We start from the raw sequence: 12,726 nt of genomic DNA on the forward strand, positions 1-12,726 counted from the left end.
TTGGGCTTTCTTAGCATATACCCTCATCAATAAATCCCTAAAATCAATTAGAGAACCAGCATTATTGTTAAACCATGGTGCCTCATTCCTGTCTTGTTGCCATTCCTCCTCTTTCCTCGTAACACCCTGATTTTCTTTGGAGAAATGCCACCTCTCAGGTCCATACAATCCCATTCCAAGGGTGAGAAGTGCTTAACCCTGGTTGATCTATGTATTCTATCCCCTCCCCGCAAAACAATAACTTGGCTTTAATCATTAGTAATGAAAAGATTCCAGACTGAATTTTCTAGTGCATTTGTGTTAGATTTAAAGGCAGTAGAGAACACAGGTAAGGAATTCACACAAGTATCCTGATACATGGCAGAGGACACTAGACTTTCTTCCACATCTACATTTGAAGATATGGGAAAGAGAATTTTGCTAAAGTTTAAGTTGTAGGACTTCATTATTCTACGTAAAAACTCAAGAATCAAACAGAAGGTTATACCCAGCCCTATCGAAGTAAGAGCTATTTAATATCCAATAGTGAGTTTTAAAGATTTGAGAAAGAGGGAGCATGTGTGAGCGGGGGGGGCGGGGAGGGGAGGAGGGCGGGCGGTGTGTGTGTGTTCCTCAAGCCGACTTCCTGCTAAGCACAGCCTGATCCCAGGACCCTGAGATCATGACTTGAGCTGAAATCAAGAGCCAAGAGCCAGCTGCAACCTACTGAGCCACCCAGGTGCCACCTCCAATAGTGAGTTTTAAAAACAGTTGTAATTTCTGAGAATCAAAACTTTAGAAAGTTTACAGGTGAAATTAACATCAGTAAACTTTCAAAGTGACCCGTAAAAGTCTCAACTGTCTTCCCCTCCTCTTCCAACATGTTTTAGACAAGGAGAATTTTTCATGACATCTTTGGTTTTCCTACTTTGAGGGGGATGGGAATCAGCAACTAAAGTTATCACCCCCTTCCTTCCTGTTTGTAAAATTATTTTTTGCTTATAAGGCTGGTGAAATGCGTATGTTAGAATTTTTAAGAAAGTTTTCCTATCATTTACAGAGTAGTAGCTCATCCCTATTATGTATCACTTTTTTAGAGGAACATACAAAGCTGGTAATGAAGAGAGACTTGAACTAGGTAAGATTCTATTGAATGACATACAGTAATTTTTCCATTAAAATTGCTTGTGGTAAAACATTCACAGTAAAAATCCATCAAAGCTAATTTTTATTAAAAATCAAAGCACCAGTTACCCCTACCCAACCCCCCCCCCCAATTAAAAAACAAAGACCAAACAACAGCAAAGACTACTGCCTATGATGTCTTTCACAATAAGCAAATCTTTGTGGGGGAAAGTAATCGGTGGTCTGACTGGCCAGCATTATTCTAAGGAACATGAGCTACCACCGTGTGAATTATGACTTACTAAATTCACACCCAAGATGAAAGGGCAATATATATAAAAAGATATCAACCATTAATTTACATGAGGTTATAAAATACTTTAGAAAATATGTACATGTTACTTAAAAGGAGGGCTTCCATTAGAAATTAGATGGTTGAACTCATGGTCATGTCTATAATAACCAATCAGATCACTCAATTTCTCTCATTCATAACATAAAATAAACACATCTTCTATTTACAACTAAAAACCTTTTGCTCACATATAGCAATTTTAAGGGATTCACATTAATTTATGGATCAGGCCTCAGCAAAAGGAGTTCTCCTTTCATTGTCTAGCCTGTCCATGAAACCCAAATTTAAAAGTTTAAGCACCGTAACAACATAGGAATTTGAAATGCAAATTCATAAATGGAGCAATCAACTGTATACTCACCCTTCTGATTGTGGAGTGAATCTTTGTGAAAGTATTCCTAAGTTATATTGCATTTATACTACGGTGTAGGGGTAAAACATGGAGCCTGTTCTTTAGCTTGAAAAAGCAAGTAAAATTACCAAGGGAAAAGGACATTTTCCTTTTAGCACATCCAACTTCTTACCCCTCCATTCAGAAAAGATAAGCAAGGCCTGTTAGTTGAAAGGAGAAAATAATTGCATTGCCAGATGCTCATATACAAATTTATTCTGAATATACTATTATTGCCTTATGCCAGAAAGATCAGATGCTTGATACATGGGAAAGCATGGGAAAGCTTCTGATGAGCCGGAATTAGGTAAATCCTAGCTCCCACATGGTCTGTTCAATTCACAAGCCCTGGCCAAAGGTGTCACCATGTGATCACGTTTAGCATTACAGGGTCTTCTTGCATCTATGACACTGGGCTGTGGTTCCAAATCCAGAAGGAAATCTGGAGTTTCTGATCAGAGGTAAACACTGGAGTGTTTTAAGTTCAGGTCAAAGTTGCTGAGTCACACTGAACTTTTGGGAAGATGCTCTCTAAATGAGCATGGGGAATAGTCAGGCTCACCTCATACCTTACTTCTATTAGAATTTAAGAACTACTTAGCTGGGATCCACCCAGGCACACAGGTGCTTGTTAATAAGGTCACAGGACTTTAATCTTAAAGACCATTACGAAAAGGCTGTTTGGAGAGAGAAACACCTAGTTTTAATGTAATTTGTATTACGTATGATTGTAAGAAAGATGGTTCTTAACTACCTTTCAATCAGCAAAAAATGGTAAAGGTGAAATACTGTTTTTAAAAGATTATTATGACTAAATTTAACAGTGAAAGTTTGGGCACGATAGTAGAAATTCTGGCTCAGATGCATTTAAGAAATTATATATTTTTCTCCCTTTAAGTGCTATTTCCCTTTGTGATCCTCCTCAAAATTTATCTGTGTTGCTGTTTTAACTCAGCAGACAAGTATGGAAGAACAAATGGCCAGAAGAACAGTATTCTGAGATATCAACAATAAACTTACAAGCAAAACCTTCACAGTTGCTGTGCTAAAAAACACTAGAGAAAAAAAAAAAAAGACTAATGGTATATGCACTGTTATCAAAATTTGTTCAGCCTTTGGAGAATAAATGTCAAATGCATATTCACAAATTAATACCTATTCTGAAACACATGTTTGGAAAAGTGATTAGGACTCTAACTATTAATGAGTAACTGACATACTATGGACAAGACCTAAGTCTACAATGAGAAGCTACTGTTCCTAAATTTTCTCATATTTTATCTTTAGCAATATATGAAAACCCAATGAATTAGCTCCAGGATATTTTCAAATTGTCCATTTTAAGAAGTAATGCCTTATGGAAAAAATCAAGTCTCTAGGTGTAATTCATGGGAGGTGATACCATCCAAAGAAGATTAAAGTTCTTTCAGCTCAGCCTTATTTATATTCTGTCAGCCTAAAGAGAAAAATTTCCTCATTCAATTAATGTTTTATAATGGTTATTTTGAAAAACTTCATGTGTAACTATTTTGTCAAATGTTAGATCAGCAAATGGCACAGTTTTTCTTCTATCTTAATTTAGTTTCCTTCTTTGACACTGAACAAACAAAAGGAATAAATGAGTATCAGTTTAACTAGCGAGGTCTGGTTCATTAACACTATGCTTACTCTCAGAAGATTGGTCTTTTGTACCTCTATTGGGAGAATGAAAATGAAATTCAAAATCAAGTCAGATAAAAGATTCAATTTCAGGTTCTGACTTTTAAAATCAGGAAACAGAAGCTTCAGAAAAAATTAAATTTTCATTGTAATTCCCTCCAACTGCCTGCTCCCAAATTCCACAACACATTTTTATTCCAAATTATAAAGAAAGATGAAAACCACAAAACTAGTCCCTTACAGGGGAACTTATATTTAATGCCCAATAGGGTATACGTTGAAGAATCCTCACATCAAACATGGCGCACACGGCTGTATTTCATGTTCTAGGTAGTTCCACTAACAGCCATACTGCAAGTAATGAGTCTTGTTATAAAAGGATCACCTGCACAGTTAAGAAGCAAACAACAAACCACACAGAGACACACAGCAAACCAAACATGTGTACACTTACTTCCTCAGTGGAAGAAGTTATATTTAGAAATGTACGAAAAATGGCTTTGAATACCTGCTATACCAAACACCTCTACAGACAAGGAGAAAACAAAACAAAAATCAAACATTTGTTTTCCTGCTTTTTCTTTAATACAGTTGCCATCTTACATGATATACTGTTAGGTGCCTTCTTAATAGCATCTAATCTACTTTTTTGTTGCACCAGTCAGCATTCTAGGATAGAACTCTTATTACCACTCATGTTCACGGAGTACTGTTCTTAAGTACCGTACACCTAAACTCATGGTTGGGCCATAATTAATGGGTAGTGGTATTTTCTAAAAATGGATTAATGCACACATCCAAGCCACGTCAAATTTTCAACTTAAGAGTTCATACACACTCTATTTCCTTTCTATGGTTGCTATCACTCCAAATTGTAGTTTTGAAATCCAAGAAGTGGGAAGAATGTCTTTTTGTTGTTGATACTTCTTCCTTTCTCCTTCCTCCCTCCCTTCTCCCTCCCTTTTATTCCTTTCCTTACTTCCCTCTCTTTCTTAATAAGATTAAAAGAAATGGTTTATTAAGGAAATCAAAATCTAGTAAACATCAAAAACTTACAGATCAGAGTGGTCACAAACTCTTTTTTGTAATGATGTTAAAATTACCGACAAAATGTTTTTTAAAAACAAAACCAAAAAATCTAAAAACCAGCACACGCCAATGGTGTTGCTTATTTAAGCAACTGGCGTTCCTCTATGCTTTTGAGGCGTTTCTTCCGGGGCTGTACAAAGTCATCATCTGAGTCATCACTAAATTTATTATCTTCTGATTCATTCCTGAATTCTAGTTTAGGAAACCTTTTTTCTGGATAAAGGTTCTTTAGGAGTTCTTCAAAATAGCTTTCAAGTTTTATACCAGCATTGGCTACTTCTGAATCAGGCTGTTGGATAAAAATGAAAATATGAATTAAAAACAAACACCAATATTTTAGACAGTCAACAGTTAATAAAAAAAGTAAATTTCTCACATTTTGTTCTCTTTTAACTCAAGTTTTGGGAAAATGTTTATGCACCATCACTGATATGAAGTACATAATAGTCTGGGGCTAGACAAAGTCTAGAGAAGGTCAGATAAGTAAATAAAAGGTTTGGAATCATCTGGATTATTCTATAAGGTAGTGATAGCCATATGACTGTATTACGAAATTGAGATTATTGAAGAGATGCCACAATCACAGAATCATGGAACAGGTGTTTTTTAAAGCAAATTAAATAAAATGTGGATCTCTGGAACAAGTAACCAATACAGAGAACAAACCATCAACAAAAGGCTGTAAGTCGACAGATGTTTAGATAAACTGACAGGTCAAAAATTGAGAAAATTAAAAATCAGAGCAATTTAGACCACATCCTTAATATTTCAAGATCAACATCAAGAAGACTTTAGTCCGGAAGTGCCATATTTTAAGAAATAAAGGTAGGAATGACAAAGGATGCTTTTAGGTACAAATATTTTCTACGATTGTTTTCAAGTTGTTAGCTGTAATTTGCATTTCCACTTACTATATAATAAACCTTTGAATAGGAATGTGGATACAGTCTTTCTAATTACCTTTCATTCCCTGACAAACTTGAACTTCTAGAAATTTATGCTATCATAGATCTTCATCTCTTTTTTTGATAAACTGGTTTAATATTATTTTCCCATTGCTGTTTTTTCTTTTTCCTCTTACCTCATTGAATTCGGCACAGTTTTGAAAGATCAATCTAAAATCAGCTACAAAATCTTCAGGCTTTGTGTACATGGAATAATCTTCTTGTAGTCTCTTCTTGATAGTTGACAAGTCCATTGGATTTTTTATTATTCTGTAATAATCAGGCACCTTTCAAAATAAATGAGATGCTATAATAAAAATGACTAAATTCTACCCATCTTAAATAAATTCTACAAGCAGGAGAATAAAATTCAGATTGTTCTCATTGCTTTTCCATGTACTATTTTGTCATTAATAAAGAAACCTATACAGCGAACCTGTGGTACACACACCCCCCCACACCCCTTCCTCTATTGTTACAAGTTTACTTAGTACTTTAAGTCTGGACCTATACAAATCAAAATATGTACAAAGAATTTCAGGAGTCTTTATCTCAAATTATAAGCTTTTTCCCAATAGCTTAGGATATATGCCTAAGCCTCTTGAAAGAGAAACAATTAATAGAAATCATTCCAGAGAATAGTAGGTAAAATACATGAGATGAAAAGAATATATGAGAAATGAATACAAGTTTGGGGCCAATTTGTGAACATCCAAGTGTATTCAAGATCAAAGTATTCCATTTGTGTTAATAAAGCTTTAGGATTTGGATTAGATATAGGAAACTGACTACTAAAGAATGGTAGAGAAACTACATTCTCACAAATCAAGTTTAAAAAAACCATCCTACTGTGTGGGGTGCCTGGGTGGCTGAGCAGGTTGTGTCCCCAACTCTTGATTTTGGCTCAGGTCATGATCTCAGGGTCATGAGAATGAGCCCTGCACTAGACATGAAGTCTGCTTAAGATTCTCTCTATCCCCCTACTTGTGCGTGCTCTAAAAGACAATAATAACAAAAAATCATCCCACGATGTAAAAATGCACAAAATGATGTTAATACTTACAGTTAGAGGAACTGGATCTTGAAAAGCCAGGCTCATTTCATGGCAGTAAAGAAATAAAAGTAGGCGTTCACACTTCTAAGCAAAAAATAAATAAATAAATAAATAAATAAAATAATGAAGTCACCGCTTATTTTTAATACCAATGTCATGGGTCTCAAAATACAATAAAAATTAAAACCAGATGAATACCAGAAAAATATCAATACTTAGAGTTCTGATCTTTTCGGTCATTTACTGAACTGTACTATTTAATGGTTTGGGGTGTATGTGATATATGAGAGCAGTTTTTATAGGAACAAAAAGCAGTATCACGAGAAATCTATCTGAAGCTCTTTAAAAACAAATTTCCAATTATCTCTCCAATTTATATATTGATTATTAATAGTCAATAAAGAAGAGTATATGTATGTTAAGAGATCCAGAGAGGGACCCCTTTCTATGGTGTGTCCAGTCCAGAGGTGCCTGTGGGAATGCACATGGTGCTGTCCACGCACTTGGCTACCTCTCTGCTGAGGGTTAATCCCAGTAAATATGGGGTAGCACTGGCAGTGTATGTTTGGGGTCCATACTGAGTGTTTTACTTAATAATTTAGCTAAGAACTTCTTTACTACTAAAGAAGTGTTGACGTAATAGGTCTGTCAATTAGGGTTAACTATATTAGCTGGCTTTGAGGTATAAACCCAGTACCATCTGGTAAAAGAATGGAATTATTTCCAGGAAGAGTAAATAGAAAAACCTATCTCTTTGGTGCCAATTCTCAATAAATTAGGAAGAAAACTTATTTACAGTAGAAAGAAAACAAATTTACTAAAGGTAGACTAAAATTCTAGACCACATAGAGGATACATGTTTTACCTTGTTCAAGTACAGTCTTTTAAGCTTCTAGAAAATGTATGGACAGTACTGTAATTTTTTTTTTAACCAGAAAAAGTTACAAGTTATATTATTTAAGATTCCTATACTCTTATGGAAAAACTAAAGGAAAAAGAGATCAGTATAAAATGTGATTGAATAGACACTTCTTTGATGAAAGGCACACCGGTATTACAATAATCCCCATCTAACCAAAAAAAGTGTTTAACAGTCTAGGTTAGAAATTTTCAAAAAAACTTACCCTTTTATCTATTGGTGTTAACTTAACAAGGCCTTCAGTTTTCTTTTTTTCTGAGTTGTGACTGGGAGCATCACAATCATATTCAACTTCTGGTTTAGATAAGTCTCTGCAGAAAGTGCATATCCATTCTCCACTGTTGGGGGATACAGTATTTCTGAATTCCTAATGCACTGTTTCTCTCTTCACCATCTCCCTTTCCCACCTCCTCCACACCATCTATGATACAGATTTGTTTGCCATGAATTTTAATCACCGCGGATTTACTGCATGCATAGCTACTATGTACACAGCACCACTCTGGGAGAGCTTAACAGCAGCAAGACAGTGCGAGGGTCAGAGTGGTAAATATCAGTCTAGTCAAAGAGGCATGAAACACATACGCGAAATAAACTCATAGCACAAATAAACACACACGTTAATTTATGGCTGATGTGAGGCAAAACTGGCATTCTCCCTGAAATGATGCACGAAAAAGAAATGCTCTTGGTACTATTCTTGCAACTTCAAATGTGAAATTAAATTTTAAAAAGTATGGCTTTTGAAGAACTAAAGAGATCAACCCAGTGGCTGCTGTTCATCATCAGCATCATCATCAACAGCATCAGCAGCAGCAGCAGCAGCAGCAGCAGCATCTCACAGGGTTGGTTTGAAAATGTACTTGAGATATTTGTAAATGATACAGCTCACTGCTTGGCAAATATGATGGAATAATAGTGGCAATTATTATGCATAAGGATCACTGTTCTTTAGGGTAACAATTTGTAATAATTTGAAGGACTGGCTATTCCCCCCCCCCCCCCCCCTTTAACAGACTAGGTTTTTGAGAGATGCATAGGGAATGGGAAGCAGAATACTGAAAACCCAATGTTGAAGGTTTTGGAGTACGCATTTGTGCGAAGTGGACTTTTACTTACGTTTCTAAGGTTTTATATTACATTACAATGACCAGTGATTTTATTTATAGTGCAAGAATATGGGAAAGGGAAGCAAGTACCATCTTACCTTGGAAAATTTGCCAAAGTGGGCACATGACAAGAAAGATGAAATACTTTGGGACACTTCTCACAGCACAGGAGTTCTCCTCCATTCTGACAAACTGCGCACCAGTCCTCATTGGGGTCATCCTCTTTCCTGGTCTCTCCAACATGAAGGGGTGACTTCTGGGTGGCATCTAGCCAGTCAGACTTTCCATTTGAGGAACTTTCCTGGTGAAGTCCAGGTTGATCTCCTGTGCTATCAGGGGCGTCTGATCTTAGCACAGACTCCTCAGAGGCAGAGCTCTGACTGCTATTTAAGAGCAGGGAGGTGAGTATGCTTCTTGGATAGTTGGTCTGCAATGGAAAGAAGAGTATGTGTTATTTCTCAAAATCAACATTCTTTATTTGTACTACTGCAATTTTGGACCGTAGACTCCTCTCTCATGGGCACCTGGTTACTTCAAAAGAGTCTGTGAATATGCATGAGAACAGGTTTACTGCTAACTGTTGTAAGAGTCCCCAGTGGTAAAGAAGACATGAACTTCTACTAAAAACTATCCTCAAAATACACAGTCAGCAGAAAGGGAGTGTAGATAATATAAGAAACCTCTTTTTATTTGCTAACAGCTATAGAAATGGGAGAATAGGTGGGTAGTAGAGTAAACCATATGAATTGTAAATACATTGAGCTCTTAGTTCAAATTATACTCAGACACAAACTATGCCTACTGTTGAATTACCATCATTCATAGAAAAGTATAGTGCTTTAAATCCTAGAATTTCACTTCTGCAGGAGTCATTAATAACTTTAAGATGAATCTAAATGTTATGTTGGGGCCTAGGATAGAAAAAATTTTAGATCAGTAACAAAATCTGTTATCTCCTTTAAATTTTTAAAAAAAATTTTCGAAGTAATAAATGTAGATTTGGTTAAAAGCATGATTGTATAATCTCATTCCTTGGAGTCAATTATTTTCAAATTATTTCACTTTTTATTTTGCTATTCATTTTTAAATGATACACTTATACTTTAATTTCTCAGATTTTCAATTTTATTTTTTAAATTTTATTTATTTATTTTTAAAAGATTTTACTTATTTATGTGAGACACAGAGAGAGAGCACAAGTGGGGAGGAGGATCAGAGGAAGAGGGAGAAGCAGACTGAGCAGGGAGCCTCATATGGGGCTCGATCCCAAGGACCCCCGAGATCATGACCTGAGCCAAAGGCAGACGCTTAACCAACTAAGCCACTGAGGCACCCCAGATTTTCAACTTCAAATATATTTTCAGTTTTAAATATATGTATATATATTAGTATGGAAGATTAGATTTTTCCTTCCTGCCTCTCCATCCCCTCCTTACACACACACACACCATTCATGCCACCCTCTTAATGCTTTATTAAATACTGATTTATTTATTTTTTTTAAGTTGTTAGGTACTGGTATAACTTTATGGCCAACATCTATTTCAAGTCAGTACCACTGCTGCACTGCTTAAGTATCCTGAAAACTCCATTTTTGGTTAAATGCGTGTTCAGGTTATATCCTGATTATGTCTAGTTTTTAGTCAAATTTGTGTAATAGAGGTGTTTGTTTATATAATTAGGACTCTAAATATTGTTCATTACATAACCACACAATGTACCATGACTACACTTCCTTTTTTGTCTTATTGTTTTTACTATGATTCAATTGGTCCTCCCTCTCTTCCTTTCGTTTGCTTACTTCTCTAGGTCCCTATCTCTAAGTCATTCTCACAACCCCCAGCAGGGTGATAAGATGCCTCTCAATACTGCTAAACATTTTTTTGCCCTTTCATATACCCTTGTGGGGTCTTCTGTCCTCTGCTACATGGTGTACTAGAGAAGTTGTACTGGGAACTACTCTTTTCTGTGTTAGATCCCATTCCTGGGATCTTATGCCTTCTTCTTTCTTGGTTCACTCCATTTTTGATGAAGCATATTCTCAAATATCTGAGAATGAGTGCATGAGAATTAAAATTTCTGAGACCCTGCATGCATGTTTAAAAATGCTTAATCTTTACACATGACTGATAATTTGCCTGGGTACAGAATTCTGGCTACGAAATATTTTTCCCTCATAATTTTGATATTTCCCTACTATCTTTCAGATTCCAGTGTCCATTTTGAGGACCTGGCGCCATTATGATGTCTGATCCTTTGTATAAGGTGTTTTTTCCCATTGGAATCTTTTAGAATCCTGGTATCCTGAAACTGATGATAATATAACTTGAGTCCTTTTTTCATTTAATGTTCTGGTACCTGGTGGGTCCCTTCAACTCAAATGATCATGCTTTCAGCTACAGTAAATTTCCTTGTATTATTTTGTGGGCAATTATCTTCCACGTGTTTTACTCAAATGCCCAACCTCCTTGTTTGAGCCTCTGATTTTTCAAACTCTTCTCCTTGTTTTCTTTTTTAAAGATTTTACCTATTTATTTGACAGAGAGAGAGAGAGAGAGAGAGATCACAAGTAGGCAGACAGGCAGGCAGAGGGAGAGGGAGATGCGCGGTTCGATCCCAGGATGCTGGAATAACGACCTGAGCTGAAGGCAGATGCTTAACCGACTGAGCCACCCAGGTGCCCCTTCTCCCTGTTTTCCATCCATCTTTTTCTTTTAATTTACTGAGAGATTTCCTCCAATTTTTCAACCTTGAAGTTGACTATTTCCCAGTTTTTTTCAAATATAACAAATACATAACCTCCTATCTGCTATTTAAAAGTTTCTTTCATCCTATCCCCCAAATAGGCATAGTATCCCCCAAATTAATAAAATTACATTTTGAGGCCTAGATTCTTCATCTGATTCTTGTTTCACTATAACAACAGGAAAATCATAATTTTCAGGTGGTCCACTGTTTTCCTGTTTTATTCGGATTGGCTCCAACATCACCACTGGGACTTTGTGTGTAGAATCAGCTCCTGCTGGCTTGCTGGAAGAGCCAGAGCTATAAGAAAGAAAGGAAAAAAAAAATATCAAAGAATGCTACCTTAAGTATCTTAAGACAAAGTGTAACAACAGTTTTCAGGAATAATGCTGTAACTTCACACCAATGGTCACTATGTTCCATTATCAATAAATGATACATAACTGAAATGCAACTGCTAAACGCAAAACAGCTTCATGTATAAAAAATGTTTTACATATTAGCCTATCTAAATAGTTACATTACACTTCTGGAAAGACATTTAAATACATTTAAATAAAACCTGAATTAAAAGAAAATTGACTTCAATATTCTGAGGCTCTACAACTGGGCAGCCAGATTCAGTATCTCAGAGCTAGCATCTTCCTTTTAGGCTTTCCCATTTCCTTCTCTAGTCAGTGACAAAGAGACTCTGGGCTCACATTAACAATTTATTGTCCCAAAGTGTGGAGACAATTAACTAGAGACGTAAGTTATTGGTGTTCTGATATTTAAAAGTGTAGTGGGACAAAAACCTTTTACAGATAGCCACTATGTTCTCATAGGATTAAAGGCAACCTTTTTCTCTTCAGAGAATGCTTCTTATGATTAGGCAAATTAAGAACTAGGTTCATTATCTAGGAGAAATTTGCAAGTGTAAGAAATAGACCAGCAAAGCAGTAAGCTAAGGTAGAATTTCAACTACTATGAGTTTTTTTTATTTTAAGGCAGAATTAATGTTTGGCTATTAAAAAAGTCAGAGAACACTGAAGTTAGTATAGTTATTGTTTCTTTCCTCACTAAGTTTGTATTTGTACATATTCCTATATAGTACAGTATGGGATACCTACTTCATTTAAATTTTCCTTGCTATTAGGCTAAAGTCAAATGTCTTTTCTTATTTTCAACATATTACCCCCCACCCCAATTTCTGTACCTTTAAAGACAAAACTGTACTTTATTTACTTGATCCATTAATTAATCAAATTAATATATAATTAACATTTTAATTTAAAAGTTAAAAATGAAGGAAGTTGTTCAAAATGCATTCAGTTACCAAGAGCATGCTGGAGAACTGTCAAGAGAAATCTAATCAGAG

At 35.7% G+C, this 12,726-nt stretch overlaps 1 protein-coding gene across 4 annotated transcripts in view; it reads right to left on the reverse strand.

Moving 5' to 3' along the window:
• Nucleotides 1-3,742: 3,742 nt before the first annotated feature.
• TRIM24 (tripartite motif containing 24) overlaps nt 3,743-12,726 on the reverse strand; it is a 97,434-nt gene continuing 88,450 nt past the window's right edge. For 3 of the 4 annotated variants that reach the window (XM_064574914.1, XM_064574913.1, XM_064574915.1), the window contains 6 exons: nt 11,501-11,669; nt 8,723-9,051; nt 7,721-7,853; nt 6,606-6,680; nt 5,680-5,829; nt 3,743-4,887 (listed from right to left, as the gene is read on the reverse strand). In XM_064574914.1, the coding sequence (XP_064430984.1) occupies nt 4,678-4,887; nt 5,680-5,829; nt 6,606-6,680; nt 7,721-7,853; nt 8,723-9,051; nt 11,501-11,669 (1,066 nt within the window). In that variant the 3' untranslated portion in view covers nt 3,743-4,677. Of the gene's footprint in view, nt 4,888-5,679; nt 5,830-6,605; nt 6,681-7,720; nt 7,937-8,722; nt 9,052-11,500; nt 11,670-12,726 lie in introns of those variants that run through there. The other variant, XM_064574916.1, reaches the window with a different exon arrangement.

The sequence above is a fragment of the Mirounga angustirostris genome, unplaced genomic scaffold, assembly GCF_029215605.1.
Source record: "Mirounga angustirostris isolate CCGP_5_RB_7025 unplaced genomic scaffold, mMirAng1.0.hap1 SCAF_12, whole genome shotgun sequence".
Taxonomy (NCBI): Eukaryota; Metazoa; Chordata; class Mammalia; order Carnivora; family Phocidae; genus Mirounga; species Mirounga angustirostris.